This window comes from Salmo trutta, chromosome 25, assembly GCF_901001165.1.
Source record: "Salmo trutta chromosome 25, fSalTru1.1, whole genome shotgun sequence".
Lineage (NCBI taxonomy): Eukaryota > Metazoa > Chordata > Actinopteri > Salmoniformes > Salmonidae > Salmo > Salmo trutta.
In genome coordinates this window covers 10,520,068-10,536,855 of record NC_042981.1, presented here as the reverse complement: position 1 = coordinate 10,536,855, position 16,788 = coordinate 10,520,068, and the positions used below count along the sequence as shown (strand labels likewise).

General features: G+C 49.0%; 1 protein-coding gene across 7 annotated transcripts in view; it reads right to left on the bottom strand.

The window, feature by feature from the left end:
- The window catches only part of LOC115161993 (SAM and SH3 domain-containing protein 1), a 128,463-nt gene that overhangs the window by 2,746 nt on the left and 108,929 nt on the right, over positions 1-16,788 (bottom strand). For 4 of the 7 annotated variants that reach the window (XM_029712867.1, XM_029712871.1, XM_029712873.1 and 1 more), the window contains 12 exons: positions 15,908-16,023; positions 13,666-13,773; positions 8,773-8,908; positions 8,122-8,406; positions 7,569-7,879; positions 7,112-7,186; positions 6,856-7,002; positions 6,529-6,667; positions 6,049-6,218; positions 5,759-5,965; positions 1,929-2,079; positions 1,683-1,814 (listed from right to left, as the gene is read on the bottom strand). In XM_029712867.1, coding sequence (XP_029568727.1) covers positions 1,683-1,814; positions 1,929-2,079; positions 5,759-5,965; positions 6,049-6,218; positions 6,529-6,667; positions 6,856-7,002; positions 7,112-7,186; positions 7,569-7,879; positions 8,122-8,406; positions 8,773-8,908; positions 13,666-13,773; positions 15,908-16,023 — 1,977 coding nt within the window. The remainder of the gene's footprint in view (positions 1-1,682; positions 1,815-1,928; positions 2,080-5,758; positions 5,966-6,048; positions 6,219-6,528; positions 6,668-6,855; positions 7,003-7,111; positions 7,187-7,568; positions 7,880-8,121; positions 8,407-8,772; positions 8,909-13,665; positions 13,774-15,907; positions 16,024-16,788) is intronic. The other 3 variants (XM_029712870.1, XM_029712869.1, XM_029712868.1) reach the window with 3 other exon arrangements.

The window sequence follows — 16,788 nt, the reverse complement described above, 5'->3', positions numbered from 1 at the left end:
CCAATTTCGTGATATCCAATTGGTAGTTAGTCTTGTCCCATCACTGTAACTCCCGTACCGACTCGGGAGAGACAAAGGTCGAAAGCCTTGTGTCCTCCGAAACACGACCCTGCCAAGTCACACTGCTCGCTATACCCGGAAGCCAGCTGCACCAATGTGTCGGAGGAAACGCCGTACACCTGGCGACCGTGTCAGCGTGCACTGCGCCCGGCCCGCCACAGGAGTCGCTAGAGCGCGATGGGACAAGGACATCCCGGCCGGCCAAACCCTCCCCTAACCCGGACGACGCTTGGCCAATTGTGTGCCGCCTCCTCATGGGTCTCCCGGTCGCGGCCGGCTGCAACACAGCCCGGGATCTTTAATTGAACCATTTACTAACTCTGAATCTTGCATTAAGCAGGTCTGTCTTTATGCACATCATATTGTGCTACATTACATGGTTCTGAACTAGAAAATATAAACACAAAAACAGCACAAATCTTGAGAAATATACAGGTGTGGAAAATCCTCATCAAACTCTCCACCAGGGCTGATGACATTCACAACAGCCTTCATATATCATCACCGTAATTTTAAAAGACTAAAACCAAAGCAAATAACCACAATAAGAAAGGTATAGTTATCAAATAAAGCTTCCACAGTAAATATAATGTAAGTAGTACTGAGAAGTCATTTTTTTAAATTGTTTTTACTACAGCAGTCACCTTTTTCAGCCAATGCAAAGACCGATCTATTCCTGTGTAGGTCCAGAAACAGCTCTACAGAACACATTGTACAGGTCCCTGGAGATAGTGGAGTGAGTGAGCGAGTGAGTGTAGGAGCATGAGAGTTAGCTCTCCTCTCTTTCTCTTCTACACAGGCAGAGCTCTCCTCTCTTTCTCTTCTACACAGGCAGAGCTCTCCTCTCTTTCTCTTCTACACATGCAGAGCTCTCCTCTCTTTCTCTTCTACACAGGCAGAGCTAGATCGATACCCTCATCAGTTCTCCTCCGTTCTGGTTGAATGAAAAATGAATTCTTGCAAAGAAAAAAAAAGAGCCAGAAGAACAGGGCCCGTGTTCAAAAATTGTCTCAGAGTAGGAGTGCTGATCTAGGATCAGGTCCCCCCTGCTGTGTATTAAATCGGATCTATAAGTCAAAACTGATCCAATATCAGCAGTCCTACCCGGAGACACTGAATACAGGCCCAGATGACTAAAGATGCCTGCAGATGGAGGGCAGTAGAGTACAGAGTTGATGGGAAGAGCACTGTCTGGTGATAAGAGTCCTTTACTCCCACGGTGCAGAGAAACAGAAGAAAGTAACATTGAAAAAAAATTACAAATAAATAAAAGATGAAACAATGAGCTACAGCCAAGTCTCTCTCTCTCTCTCTCTCTCTCTCTCAGGGGCCTTAGAACTCAGTTTGGAATGCTCAAGCTATGAGTGAAGAATGGAGCCCCTGGCAGCCCTTATAGGATGAAGAGTTTGGAGAAGATTCATGACAGCCCTTAGAGGATGTAGAAGACTCATAGCAGCCCTTAGAGGATGAAGAGTTTGGAGAAGACTCATGGCAGCCCTTGGAGGATGTAGAAGACTCATAGCAGCCCTTAGAGGATGAAGAGTTTGGAGAAGACTTATGGCAGCAAGAAGTGGATGAAGATGGGAAAGAGGAGAGTCAGAGTCAAGTCAGGCTGTCGTTACCATTCTCCAGGTTCTCATTGCTCTCATAACAGCCAGAGTCTCGTGGGGAGTCCCCCAGTAGGCCGCTACGGTCCAGTAACAGCTTCTCCTGAGAACCCCCTGACTGGCCGCTACGGTCCTGGTTGCTGCTACCTGTAGGATACAACACCCCCAGCAGAGGGACATCCGTCATACAACAAATTGTGTTTGTGGGGGTGTGTGTAGGGGTGTGTGTAGGGGTGTGTGTAGGGGTGTGTGTGTACTAACCGTCATACTCCTGAATTAGCTCCACAGCGGTGAGCAGCACAGCTCTGTGTTGAGTGTCTCTGATGTTGAGCTCATCTAGATCCTCCTCTTCTAGAAGCTTCAAGGTGTCCAGGTCCTCATAGCCGTTAAACAGGAAGGTAGGCAGGTGCTCCTGGGGGAGGGGTGAGAAGGACAGAGGGGTGACAAGGTAGGCGTTTGGTCAGGTAGCCAACTTAAACTTAAAATAAACATCAAAAGGAGGAGGATCTTAACAGCATTCAAGTGTGAGCGTCTGTATATACATAGTCTAGTGCAAGTCGTCACTGTGAGTTAGTCTAGACCGGTGGTTCCCCAACTTTTTATAGTCCCGTACCTCTTCAAACATTCAACCTCCAGCTGCGTACCCCCTCTAGCACCAGGGTCAGCACACTCTCAAATGTTGTTTTTTGCCATCATTGTAAGCCTGCCACACACACACTATTTATTCAACATAAGAAGGAGAGTGAGTTTGTCACAACCCGGCTCGTGGGAAGTGACAAAGAGCTCTTATAGGACCAGGGCACAAATAATAATAATCAATAATTTTGCTCTTTATTTAACCATCTTACATATGAAACCTTATTTGTTCATCGAAAACTGTGAATAACTCACCACAGGTTAATGAGAAGGGTGGGCTTGAAAGGATGCATATAAGTCTGCAATGTTGGGATGTATTGGAGAGAGTCTCAGTCTCAAATAATTTTCCACACCCAGTCTGTGCCTGTATTTAGTTTTCATGCTAGTGAGGGCTGAGAATCCACTCTCACATAGGTAAGCGGTTGCGAAGGGCGTCAGCGTCTTAACAGCGCGATTTGCCAAGGCAGGATACTCTGAGCTCAGCCCAATCCAGAAATCTAGCAGTGGCTTCTGATTAAATTTTGATGAGGCTCTCTTGTTCAGATATCGGTAAGTGGACTGGAGGCAGGGCATGAAAGGGATAACGAATCCAGTTGTTTGTGTCATCTGTTTCGGGAAAGTACCTGCGTAATTACGCACCCAACTCACTCAGGTGCTTTGCTATATCACATTTGACATTGTCCGTAAGCTTGAGTTCATTTGCACAAAAAAAAATCATGTAATGATGGAAAGACCTGTGTGTTGTCCTTGTTAATGCAGACAGAAAAGAGCTCCAACTTCTTAATCATAGCCTCAATTTTGTCCCACACATTGAATATACAGTGGGGGAAAAAAGTATTTGATCCCCTGCTGATTTTGTACGTTTGCCCACTGACAAAGAAAGGATCAGTCTATAATTTTCATGGTAGGTTTATTTGAACAGTGAGAGACAGAATAACAACAAGAATATCCAGAAAAGTTATAAATTGATTTGCATTTTATTGAGGGAAAAAAGTATTTGACCCCCTCTCAATCAGAAAGATTTCTGGCTCCCAGGTGTCTTTTATACAGGTAAAGAGCTGAGATTAGGAGCACACTCTTAAAGGGAGTGCTCCTAACCGCTGCGTGTTACCTGTAAAAAAAGACACCTGTCCACAGAAGCAATCAATCAATCAATCAGATTCCAAACTCTCCAACATGGCCAAGACCAAAGAGCTCTCCAAGGATGTCAGGGACAAGATTGTAGACCTACACAAGGCTGGAATGGGCTACAAGACCATCGCCAAGCAGCTTGGTGAGAAGGTGACAACATTTGGTGCGATTATTCGCAAATGGATGAAACACAAAAGAACTGTCAATATCCCTCGGCCTGGGGCTCCATGCAAGATCTCACCTCGTGGAGTTGCAATGATCATGAGAACGGTGAGGAATCAGCCCAGAACTACACGGGAGGATCTTGTCAATGATCTCAAGGCAGCTGGGACCATAGTCACCAAGAAAACAATTGGTAACACACTACGCCGTGAAGGACTGAAATCCTGCAGCGCCCGCAAGGTCCCCCTGCTCAAGAATACATGCCTGTCTGAAGTTTGCCAATGAACATCTGAATGACTCAGAGGACAACTGGTGAAAGTGTTGTGGTCAGATGAGACCAAAATGGAGCTCTTTGACATCAACTCAACTCGCCGTGTTTGGAGGAGGAGGAATGCCGCCTATGACCCCAAGAACACCATCTCCACCGTCAAACATGGAGGTGGAAACATTATGCTTTGGGGGTGTTTTTCTGCTAAGGGGACAGGACAACTTCACTGCATCAAAGGACGGGGCCATGTACCGTCAAATCTTGGGTGAGAACCTCCTTCCCTCAGCCAGGGCATTGAAAATGGGTCGTGGATGGGTATTCCAACATGACAATGACCCAAAACACATGGCCAAGGCAACAAAGGAGTGGCTCAAGAAGAAGCACATTAAGGTCCTGGAGTGGTCTAGCCAGTCTCCAGACCTTAATCCCATAGAAAATCTGTGGAGGGAGCTGAAGGTTCGAGTTGCCAAACGTCAGCCTCGAAACATTAATGACTTGGAGAAGATCTGCAAAGAGGAGTGGGACAAAATCCCTCCTGAGATGTGTGCAAACCTGATGGCCAACTACAAGAAACGTCTGACCTCTGATTGCTAACAAGGGTTTTGCCACCAAGTACTAAGTCATGTTTTGCAGAGGGGTCAAATACTTATTTCCCCCATTAAAATGCAAATTATTTGATAACATTTTTGACATGCGTTTTTCTGGATTTTTTTGTTGTTATTCTGTCTCTCACTGTTCAAATAAACCTACTATTAAAATTATAGACTGATCATTTCTTTGTAAGTGGGCAAACGTACAAAATCAGCAGGGGATCAAATACTTTTCCCCCCCACTGTAGTTGGAGAGTCCCTGTAATCCTAGATTCAGATCATTCAGGTGAGAAAAAAAACACACAGATAGGCCAGTCATGTGATAAACTCATCATAATGCAAGTGGTCAGACAAGTGAAAATTGTCAGTAAAGAAAACTTTATCAATTAAAAAAAAAGTGTCAACACTTTGCCCCTTGATAACCTGCGCACTTCTGTATGTTGTAAAAGCGTTATATGGTCGCTGCCCATATCATTGCATAGTGCAGAAAATACACGAGGGTTCAGGGGCCTTGCTTTAACAAAGTTAACCATTGTCACTGTAGTGTCCAAAACGTCTTTCAAGCTGTCAGGCATTCCCTTGGCAGCAAGAGACTCTCGGTGGATGCTGCAGTGTACCCAAGTGGCGTCGGGAGCAACTGCTTGCACGCGCGTAACCACTCCACTATGTCTCCCTGTCATGGCTTTTGCGCCATCAGTATTGATACCAACAGGAGCAGCAGCTACGTTTGGCTACATACAGACCGTTAGTGGAATTCCCGCGAGAGAGTAACGGTTAATGTGATTGGATGTTAATTATTTGACTAGGCTTCCTGTATTTGACATTGTGTTGTTATTTCGTTGAACACTAGATGGTTTAATTTTATTTTTGGCAGTGAAACAAGGCTATATATAATTGTTTTTAATTAAGAGTGAATTACATTTTTATTTGGCATCCCCTCGACGGCATTGCGCATACCCCAGTTTCTGAATCCCTGTACTACTAGTCATGACTATGGGTTAGTCTAGTACTAGTCATGACTATGAGTTGGTCTAGTACTAGTCATGACTATGGGTTAGTCTAGTACTAGTCATGACTATGGGTTAGTCTAGTACTAGTCATGACTATGGGTTAGTCTAGTACTAGTCATGACTATGGGTTAGTCTAGTACTAGTCATGACTATGGGTTGGTCTAGTACTAGTCATGACTATGAGTTGGTCTAGTACAGTCATGACTATGGGTTAGTCTAGTACTAGTCATGACTATGAGTTGGTCTAGTACTAGTCATGACTATGAGTTGGTCTAGTAGAAGTAAAGTCATTACTTTGAGGTTGATGCGCTCCAGGAGGTCCTCTACAGAGGTGGGTTTGGGCTGCCCTCCCTTCCTCCTACGTCGGGGGTGTTTAGGTTTGTCTTCCTCTTCAGCCAGAACGTCCACGTAGATGAACTTAAACGTCCCCACCTTATTGTTCAGCAGGCCCATCCACGTCCCCATTGGAGGCTTGCTGATGATGTCAATGACATCACCTCTCTGCAAATCAGGAACAGTCACTGTGATTCGTTCGTTTGGATAATGTGTGTGTGTGTGTACGTGCATGCGTGCGTCCATTTTACCTTCAGTTTGAGAGAGTCAGTGTCGTAGGGGCTGGGGGTGGAGTCCGTGTGCACCATGGCTCGACCACAGAAGGGTCCTCTGTAGGGAGGCTCATCCTCCTCTCCATCCTCAGACTTCACACTCCCTCTGTTGCTGTTGGAGGAGTCGGTGGTGCCCACCGTATGACCACCTGTAAACAATAAAAGATGAGAGGAGCCATTCAAATGATCTCTAAACCACATTGAGAGCTATGGTAAATGAACATACAGGTTGGTAGGGGGCTAGAGTTTTCTGTTCTGCCTGCTGGTCACTGTAAATAACAGTTTCACTTTGGAATATAGGACATATAAGACAAATGTGGACACAACACAGACCCATGCCCCACCTCCCCCCACACAGACCCATCCCTCCCACCCCACTAGACCTATCCCCCCACTCTGACCCATCCCCCCCACACTCAACACAGACCCACCCCCCCCAAACACACACACAGTACTTACTTATGGAGCTCTGTCCGCTGAGGGAGCTCCTCAGGCTCTCCACTGACCCTCCAGCCTTCAGCTTGGGTTTCTCCAGGGAGTCTGTGTCTGTGAGGCTGTGGGGGGACTGGGGCCCTCTGGAAATACCGTCTGGGCTTGACTGGGGGGGTACAGAGACATGGTTATTACATGTTTACTAAATATTTAGTCCAGCTTAATCTCTTGATGATCATCATGAACCAAGTCTAATGAATTGCCACCAGGGACACTAGCTAGAGAGTAGGTACGGTTTGACCACTGGAGCATTTAGCATACATAGATAATTGAATTGCATGGAGTCTGACATACCTGCTCGGGGAGAGAGCAGTGGTATCTCTTGGAGATGTGCTTTCTCATGGTCTCTTTTACCGACTTCACTTTCTTGCCCAAAGAGATTTGAGGGTTTGTCGGTAGAGACTTGACTACATCTTTCACACTGTCATCCCCATCTTTAATCTAAAGTTAGTATGCAGTGTGGGGAGACAGAAAAGCTTCATGAAACGAAGGTACTGAAAAACAAAAAAAATCCCAATTCAATGAATCAAATGAATATTAAACTACTTACAGTGAGGTCAGGGTCACTGTTGACCATGTGCAGGGACCGGTTGGTCAGATCAAATCCGCCAAAGCTACAGGTTCTCTGAAACAAAGGATGAAATCAATAAAATCACCTTATAAATATCACTTTCAAATGATAGACATATTGGCAGGTTCATCAATCAAACATATAGGACTTTGTGGTTCTGTGTGAAGATAGTTTTGGACTGAGTGAACATCCAACTGCTCCTAGCCTGGTCCCAGATGCTAACTCAATTGCTGTCATTGTTGGGCCAAACATTACTTTCAATAAGGAATTGGCAAGGGAGCAGAACTAGACTAGTACCCAGGATAGACTGGCCATGACTAAAGCTGTAGACTACACAGTCCACACACAAAGGATGCGTCCCAAACGGCACCCTATTCCCTATATAGTGCACTACTATTGACGGTCGCCATTTCCAAAGCAGCCAAAGACTACTCACGCCATGGTAGCTGAGTGGGCTGAGTACTCTCCTGATCTCACCATCCGTGACCGACCGGGCCATCCTAGGTCCATCCCCTCTACCACCAACCTCTATCTCTGACATGGAGGAACCAGTACCGCCGGCCCCCGTCGCTCTCCCCTCCCCGCTGGGGCCAGTGTCCGGGTTGCTCCCTGGGCTACAGGCCGGGCTACAGGCCGGGCTACAGGCCGGGCTACAGGCCGGGCTACAGGCCGGGCTACAGGCCGGGCTACAGGCCGGGCTACAGGCCGGGCTACAGGCCGGGCTGGAGCTCCTGGGGCTGGATCCTCCTATACCGGGTACAGGGAGAGAACATGCTCAACTCTTATCCTCTTGCTTACACAAATGTAGTGTGTTTAAAACCCGACAAAAACAGATCACATCAAAAATATAAAAAACATTTAAAAAAAAAACATCCAGCACTGGGATATAAGTAGCAATTAAAAGCTTAGTTTTAATAATCTCAAAGCAACACCACGTTTTACTATAAAGGGTCATTTTCCTGAAGAATAAATGGTGTGACTTGCTTCACCTGTCTTACTGAAGGCTCTGAACAGCCGCTGGCTGGTGCTGGAGACTGTATCCAGACTGTGGGTGTGTGTGGCACTGCTGCAGGTGTCCGAGGAGGAGGAGGAGGGGGAGGTGGTCAGGTTGTCGGAGTCTTGAAGGTCATAGGTCAGCTGGTTGTGCAGGGAGGAGGCCAGGGAGTCAACGTGGTGACACCCCCCAGACCCAGGCTGCTTCTTCTGAACCCCAGAGTACAGGGGCAGAGAGGACATGGCATCACCCAGGATAGGCCCGTCCATGCTCAGAGATTCTGGGAGAGACAGGGGTGGTGGCAGGAGTAGTCAGGACAGGTTTGTGGCAGAGTCAGGGAATGTCAAGACAATGCGATGTGTAATGGATGACAACTCAACTTGGATTAGAAGTAGTTTATTTTTCACACCAAGTGAACCAACAAAACGGTTTGTTTGGTATAAACTACAGACTATGTAAAGGCATCACATCTACGCACTAATGGGACTTGTCCCAATCACATCTCATGAATGATGTTGTTTTTCTAAATTGTTTGACCATTTTTTTGTTGTTGCTTTAAAGCGCTTTGAGATTCTTTATGTAATGAATAGCACTGTAGTTTAATAAATGAAAGACTACTGCAGACTACTGCAGTGACCCGTCTCACCCTCAGACCCAGGGTTCTTGGACTCGTCGATCCTGATGAGCTTCTTGCGCACCCTGCGACTGGAGGTGACCAGCTTATGGAGCCGTCTGAACGTCCCAGACTCCTCCTGTTCACCATCAGACTGCTCACACAACTGCTGAAGAAGAGAGACGAACCAGGTTAGAAGGCCAGCAGTGGGGAAGGAGAATAGACCCAGGTAGAGGGGGCGGGGATCCAGTTAGAGGTAGAGGGGGCGGGGATCCAGTTAGAGGTAGAGGGGGTAGGGATCCAGTTAGAGGTAGAGGGGGCGGGGCTCCAGTTAGAGGTAGAGGGGATCCAGTTAGAGGTAGAGGGGATCCAGTTAGAGGTAGAGGGGATCCAGTTAGAGGTAGAGGGGATCCAGTTAGAGGTAGAGGGGATCCAGTTAGAGGTAGAGGGGGCGGGGATCCAGTTAGAGGTAGAGGGGGCGGGGATCCAGTTAGAGGTAGAGGGGGCGGATGATAATAGGAGTCAGTAGTTCTCAAGCCTTAGAACTAGTGAAATGAAACCTGTGAAAATAATGTTTATTTGGCTTGCTTATAAGTAAAGTTTGTATAAGTACAATTTACGCCTCTGCTACTCTCTGTTCATCATATATGCATAGTCACTTTAACGATACCTACATGTACATACTACCTCAATAAGCCTGACTAACCGGTGTCTGTATATAGCCTTGATACTCTTTTTTCAAATGTCTTTTTACTGTTGTTTATTTCTTTACTTACCTACACACACACACACATCTTTTTTCCCCGCACCATTGGTTAGAGCCTGTAAGTAAGCGTCGGCGCACGTGACAAATAAACTGATTAAACTTTGATTTGAATTGTTCACCCTTTCTGGGAAATGCACAATAAAATGTTTTATTTTTAATTAAGTAGGCAGGTCAGTTAAGAACAAATTCGTATTTACAATGACAGCCTAGGAACAGTGGGTTAACTGCCTTGTTCAGGGGCAGAACAACAGATTTTTACCTTGTCAGCTCAGGGATTCGATCTAGCAAAATTTCAGTTACTGGCCCAACGCTCTAACCACTAGGTAAACCTACCTAACTATATTATTGTTGAGGTAGAGACCACATGCAGCATATGAGCTCAATATAAGTACTGATGGGTCAAACCAGAGTGTAGACTTGCAGTCGATGTAAATGCACTGGTCAGGCACTGACTAAGAGTTGTGAGCGAGAAAACGGAAAGGTTTGCAAACTGGAATTTCCCATCTAAATTAATACATGTCAGAGTAGGCCACACCAGATAGAACTTATATGGTCTCATATTTAGGGTCTGTAGTAGTGGTCAGAAAAAACAAATTTGCTCACAGTGGATCAACAGTTTATGTACCACACCACAGCTATAAGATCAGAAGCTTTTCCACATCTGTCTTTTTACATGCTCATGATGACATGTGCTACAGCTAGCCATAGAGTTAGTGAGAAAGAAGCCATATGTAAAAGCTACAGCTAGCCATAGAGTTAGTGAGAAAGAAGCCATATGTAAAAGCTACAGCTAACCATAGAGTTAGTGAGAAAGAAGCCATATGTAAAAGCTACAGCTAGCCATAGAGTTAGTGAGAAAGAAGCCATATGTAAAAGCTACAGCTAACCATAGAGTTAGTGAGAAAGAAGCCATATGTAAAAGCTACAGCTAGCCATAGAGTTAGTGAGAAAAAAGCCATATGTAAAAGCTACAGCTAACCATAGAGTTAGTGAGAAAGAAACCATATGTGAAAGCTACAATTGTGGACCAGAGGAGAAATAGAAACCATAGTTATGATTTCTTAAAATATAGCCAAGCAGACATCTGACCACGAGCGCTCATCTTGTAATCTTGTCACAGCAGAGCGAGACTCTGGATCTTGGCGAGCTGTGAGTACTTAATGTCCACCTCATTCATTGCTTTTATAATGGCTACATCATAGTATACATAGCATCTTGAACCATTAAATATGATGCTTATTCTGCCTAAGAGGTACAGCAGCATCTTGAACCATTAAATATGATGCTTATTCTGCCTAAGAGGTACAGCAACATCTTGAGCATGCAGGTTTCGTCTTGGTAAAAAAATATGAGAGTTAAGATTGTAATGATTATGAGAGTAAAATTGTAATTATTTACAGCACTATAGTTGTGTAGTGCTGTTGTTCTTGAGTGTGCGCAAAGAAAGTGAATTGCACACAATATAGTCTTACGTAATCACTGGATGATAAAGGTGACGTTAGAAGCCGTAGATACACGGAGCCAAGAACTAGCAGGAAAATAACTGATGCCGTCAGGAACATTTGCATCAATTTCAAAAGATCGATTCATAGCTCAAAAACACTGGTTTTGATGAGGTTACACTACAAAACGGAGAGCCTGTGGTAAAAAAGGAGGGTGACGGTGGGAGGATGGATAGAACGACTGGAGAAATGACGAGAGAGAAACCGAATGAGGCCATCCAGATTAATATGAAATATGTTGGCTGGACCGGAACCCCCTAATCACTGCAACCCCCTAATCACTGCAACCCCCTAATCACTGCAACCCCCTAATCACTGCAACCCCCTAATCACTGCAACCCCCTAATCACTGCAACCCCCTAATCGCAACCATGCAGAAAAGAGCTGTGGCCTGCATAACGCAGCACAATAGGGGTTAGCAGGCGCTTTGACTGGGATGAATAGCGGTCTGCCTGGATGGCATGCCTGTTGGGAGAGGGTCTGGAGTGGGTGAGCAGGTTACAGGGGCCCGGTTCATGGAGAGAGGGAGGGAGGGAGAGGGGGAGAGAGAGATGGATGGATGGAGGGGGGATGGATGGAGGGGGGGGTGGATGGAGGGAGGGAGGGAGAAAGAGGGGAGAGGGAGAAAGAGGGAGAGAGAGGGAGGGGAGAAGGGGAGGGAGGGGAGAGAGAAATAAGAGAGTGAAGTGGGGAGAGAGAATAGGGGAAGGAGGGAGAGAGCGAGGGGGGAGGAGGGAGAGAGCGAGGGGGAAGGAGGGAGAGAGCGAGGGGATGGAGGGAGAGCGGGAAGGAGGGAGAGCGGGAAGGAGGGAGGGAGAGTGGGGAAGGAGAGAGAGAGGGGAAGGAGAGAGAGAGGGGAAGGAGAGAGAGAGAGTGGGGAAGGAGAGAGAGAGGGGGAAGGAGAGAGAGAGAGAGGGGGAGGGAGGGAGAGGGGGAGAGTGAGTGGGGGAAGGAGGGAGAGAGTGAGGGGGAAGGAGGGTGAGAGGGAGGGAGAGCGGGAAGGAGGGAGGGAGAGCGGGAAGGAAGGAGGGAGGATGGAAGGAGGAAGGGGGATGGAAGGAGGGAGGGGGATGGAAGGAGGGAGGGGGATGGAAGGAGGGGACAGGGGATGGAAGGAGGGACAGATAAAGAGGGGGAGAGTGACTGAGGAAGTGGGGAGAGGGAGAGAGAGGGAGGGACAGGGAGGGAGGGGGGAGAGGGAGGGAGGGAGGGAGGGAGGGGAGGGAGGGAGGGAGAGAGAGAGAAATAGGAGAGGGAGGGAGGTGGGGAAAGTGAAATAGGAGAGGGAGGGAGGTCAGAGTAGAGAGGGATGTGGGAAGAGAGAAGGAGGGACGGAGGGAGGGAGGAGGGAGGAGAGCGGAATGAGAGGGGGAAGGAGCGAGGGGGAAGGAGGGAGAGCGGGAGGGGGAAGGAGGGAGAGCGGGAGGTGGTGAGAGAGAATGCGGAAAGGGGGAGGAGGGAGAGGGGAAGGAGGGAGAGAGGGCGGGAGGGGGGAAGGAGGGTGAGGGGAAGGGAGAGGGGGAAGGAGGGTGAGGGGAAGGGAGAGGGGACGGAGGGTGAGGGGAAGGGAGGGGGGACGGAGGGTGAGAGGGAGGGAGGGGGGACGGAGGGTGAGAGATAGGGAGGGGGGGACGGAGGGTGAGAGAGAGGGAGGGGGGGACAGAGGGTGAGAGAGAGGGAGGGGGGGACGGAGGGTGAGAGAGAGGGAGGGGGGACGGAGGGTGAGAGAGAGGGAGGGGGGAAGGAGGGTGAGAGAGGGAGGGGGACGGAGGGTGAGAGGGGGGACGGAGGGTGAGAGGGGGGACGGAGGGTGAGAGATAGGGAGGGGGGACGGAAGGTGAGAGGGAGGAGGGGGGACAGAGGGTGAGAGGGAGGGGGGACGGAGGGTGAGAGGGAGGGGGGACGGAGGGTGAGAGGGAGGGAGGGAGGGAGGGGGGACGGAGGGTGAAAGACAGGGAGGGGGGACGGAGGGTGAGAGGGAGGGGGGACGGAGGGTGAGAGAGAGGGAGGGGGGGGACGGAGGGTGAGAGAGAGGGAGGGGGACGGAGGGTGAGAGAGAGGGAGGGGGACGGAGGGTGAGAGAGAGGGAGGGGGACGGAGGGTGAGAGAGAGGGAGGGGGACGGAGGGTGAGAGAGCGGGAGGGGGGACGGAGGGTGAGAGAGAGGGAGGGGGACGGAAGGTGAGAGGGAGGGAGGGGGACGGAAGGTGTGAGGGAGGGAGGGGGGACGGAGGGTGAGAGGGAGGGAGGGGGGACAGAGGGTGAGAGAGAGGGAGGGGGGACGGAGGGTGAGAGAGAGGGAGGGGGACGGAGGGTGAGAGAGAGGGAGGAGGGACGGAGGGTGAGAGAGAGGGAGGGGGACGGAAGGTGAGAGGGAGGGAGGGGGACGGAGGGTGAGAGAGAGGGAGGGGGGACGGAGGGTGAGAGAGAGGGAGGGGGGACGGAGGGTGAGAGAGAGGGAGAGGGGACGGAGGGTGAGAGAGAGGGAGGGGGGACGGAGGGTGAGAGAGGGAGGGGGGGACGGAGGGTGAGAGGGAGGGAGGGGGGACGGAGGGTGAGAGAGAGGGAGGGGGGATGGAGATACTCATACTATACACACCATAAACCAAAGAATAGAGAGCGACAACACTTCTATCAACCAGTTTATATCAACACTTACATTGCTGGTGGAGGTGGAGGACTCATTCAAGGTCGGACTGGGAGCATCAGACCATTCTGTAAGATCAGTGCTGCAGGTCTGTCTGCTCTGGGTCTCAAACTCCTTCAGCTGTGAGGAGGAGAGGAAAGGAGAGAGGAGGAGAGTAAAGGAGAGAGGAGGAGAGGAAAGGAGAAAGAAGAGAGGAGGAAAGGATAGAGGAGGAAAGGAGAAAGATGTAATGGTTTTCTTAGAGAAGTGGAGGAGTCAGGCGCAGGACACAGGGATAAAGGTAAACAAACGTGTTTACTAAAAATATCAATAAATCTTCTCATAGAAAAATACATAGTTTGGAGAAACACCTCCAACTACACAAAACAGACAAACAATCACCGACAAGACAAACAGGAAATGCAGAGGTTAAATAATGAACATGATTAGCGAAATGAAAAACAGGTGTACACAATAAAGACAAAACCAAACGAACAGTGAAACATCGATCGGTGGTAGCTAGAAAGCCGGTGATGTCGACCGCCGAACGCCGCCCGAACAAGGAGAGGGGCCGACTTCGGCAGGAGTCGTGACAAAAGAAGAGGAAGAAATTCAGTTTAAGCTAGAGTTATGTTTTTTGCATTGGATGCGTCTCAATCCACCACATCCTCGATGTCGCGCATCTGCTGTGAAAGGTGGCAGAGCTCGAGCGAAAATCGGTCTTCTCAGGAAAACACCTCTAGCATCGGAACGGTTTGACCTACAGGCGTCACTGAACTGAATGGAAGTCTGAAGGTAGTTTTGTGCCTACGCAAATAAATATACATCCTAAGTTTTCTAATATCTCCTAGATATAGGACAAACATTTGGCCAAAACTTGTTCGAACCGGTTGTTAGTAATATATATATTTTTTAAGTTATACTTTTTTCTGGACGTGGTACCTCGTTTAACCCCCTGCTGTACCTCGTTTAACCCCCTGCTGTACCTCGTTTAACCCCTTGCTGTACCTCGTTTAACCCCCTGCTGTACCTCGTTTAACCCCCTGCTGTACCTTGTTTAACCCCTTGCTGTACCTCGTTTAACCCCCTGCTGTACCTCGTTTAACCCCCTGCTGTACCTTGTTTAACCCCTTGCTGTACCTCGTTTAACCCCCTGCTGTACCTCGTTTAACCTCCTGCAGTACCTTGTTTAACTCCCTGCAGTACTACTTTGAGAACCCCTGCTACATAGTATACAGTATAGAGTATGACATACATCAATGATTTGTGACGCCTTTATGGATGCTCCATGACGCCTTTATGTAGTGCTTCTGACGCCTTTATGTGGTGCTCCATGACGCCGTGATGGATGCTCCATGACGCCTTTATGTAGTGCTTCTGACACCTTTATGTGGTGCTCCATGACGCCGTGATGGATGCTCCATGACGCCGTGATGGATGCTCCATGACGGCGTGATGGATGCTCCATGACGCAGAGATGGATGCTCCATGACACCTTTATGTAGTGCTTCTGACGCCTTTATTTAGTGCTCCATGACGCCTTTATGGATGCTCCATGACGCCGTGATGGATGCTCCATGACGCAGAGATGGATGCTCCATGTGACGCCGAGATGGATGCTCCATGTGACGCCGAGATGGATGCTCCGTGACGCCGAGATGGATGCTCCATGACGCCGAGATGGATGCTCCATGTGACGCCGAGATGGATGCTCCGTGACGCCGAGATGGATGCTCCATGACGCCGAGATGGATGCTCCATGTGACGCCGAGATGGATGCTCCATGTGACGCCGAGATGGATGCTCCGTGACGCCGAGATGGATGCTCCGTGACGCCGAGATGGATGCTCCGTGACGCCGAGATGGATGCTCCATGTGACGCCGAGATGGATGCTCCATGTGACGCCGAGATGGATGCTCCGTGACGCCGAGATGGATGCTCCATGACGCCGAGATGGATGCTCCATGTGACGCCGAGATGGATGCTCCATGACGCCGAGATGGATGCTCCATGTGACGCCGAGATGGATGCTCCATGACGCCGAGATGGATGCTCCATGTGACGCCGAGATGGATGCTCCATGACGCCGAAATGGATGCTCCATGACGCCGTGATGGATGCTCCATGACGCCGTGATGGATACTCCGTGACGCCTTTATGGATGCGCTATGAAGCCTTTTGTAAGGTGTACTTTGTTTGAAGTGGGACCGTACATTCTGAGAAGAGAGTATGTGGAAGAAAACACAAACTGTAGGAAGACAGGAAGTGACATACCCTTGCGAGGGCCTCCTCCACGCTGATCATCTTCTCTTTCACCATCATCATCAGCTGGATACGCTCTTCATCACTCATAGTGATGTCACTGGCCACAAATCCTATGTCCTCGCCGCCTGGGAAACAGCAGTATAGTAGCAGCGGAGGGTTAGATAGCGGGACAGATAAGATAGAAAGCCGCTGCCCACCCAGGACACCATGCCTGTGTGGGATCGAATCCCAGTTCCACCTCTCGTCTATACATTATTGCTTCTATCCGTCTTCCTTTCAAGCACATGGAAATTACTAAAAGATACGTTGAGACTAAGACTGTTTCAGTGGAGTGGGACTGGGATTTCAGATGCGGTGGGACTAGGACACAGTTTCAGTGGAGTGGGACTGGGATTTCAGATGCGGTGGGACTAGGACACAGTTTCAATGGAGTGGGACTGGGATTTCAGATGCGGTGGGACTAGGACATAGTTTCAGTGGAGTGGGACTGGGATTTCAGATGCGGTGGGACTAGGACACAGTTTCAGTGGAGTGGGACAGGGATTTCAGATGCGGTGGGACTTGGACACAGTTTCAATGGAGTGGGACTGGGATTTCAGATGCGGTGGGACTAGGACATAGTTTCAGTGGAGTGGGACTGGGATTTCAGATGCGGTGGGACTAGGACACAGTTTCAATGGAGTGGGACTGGGATTTCAGATGCGGTGGGACTAGGACACAGTTTCAGTGGAGTGGGACTGGGATTTCAGATGCGGTGGGACTAGGACACAGTTTCAATGGAGTGGGACTGGGATTTCAGATGCGGTGGGACTAGGACACAGTTTCAGTGAACTGGGACTGGGATTTCAGATGCGGTGCGACTGGGACTCAGTGGAGTGGGACTGGGATTT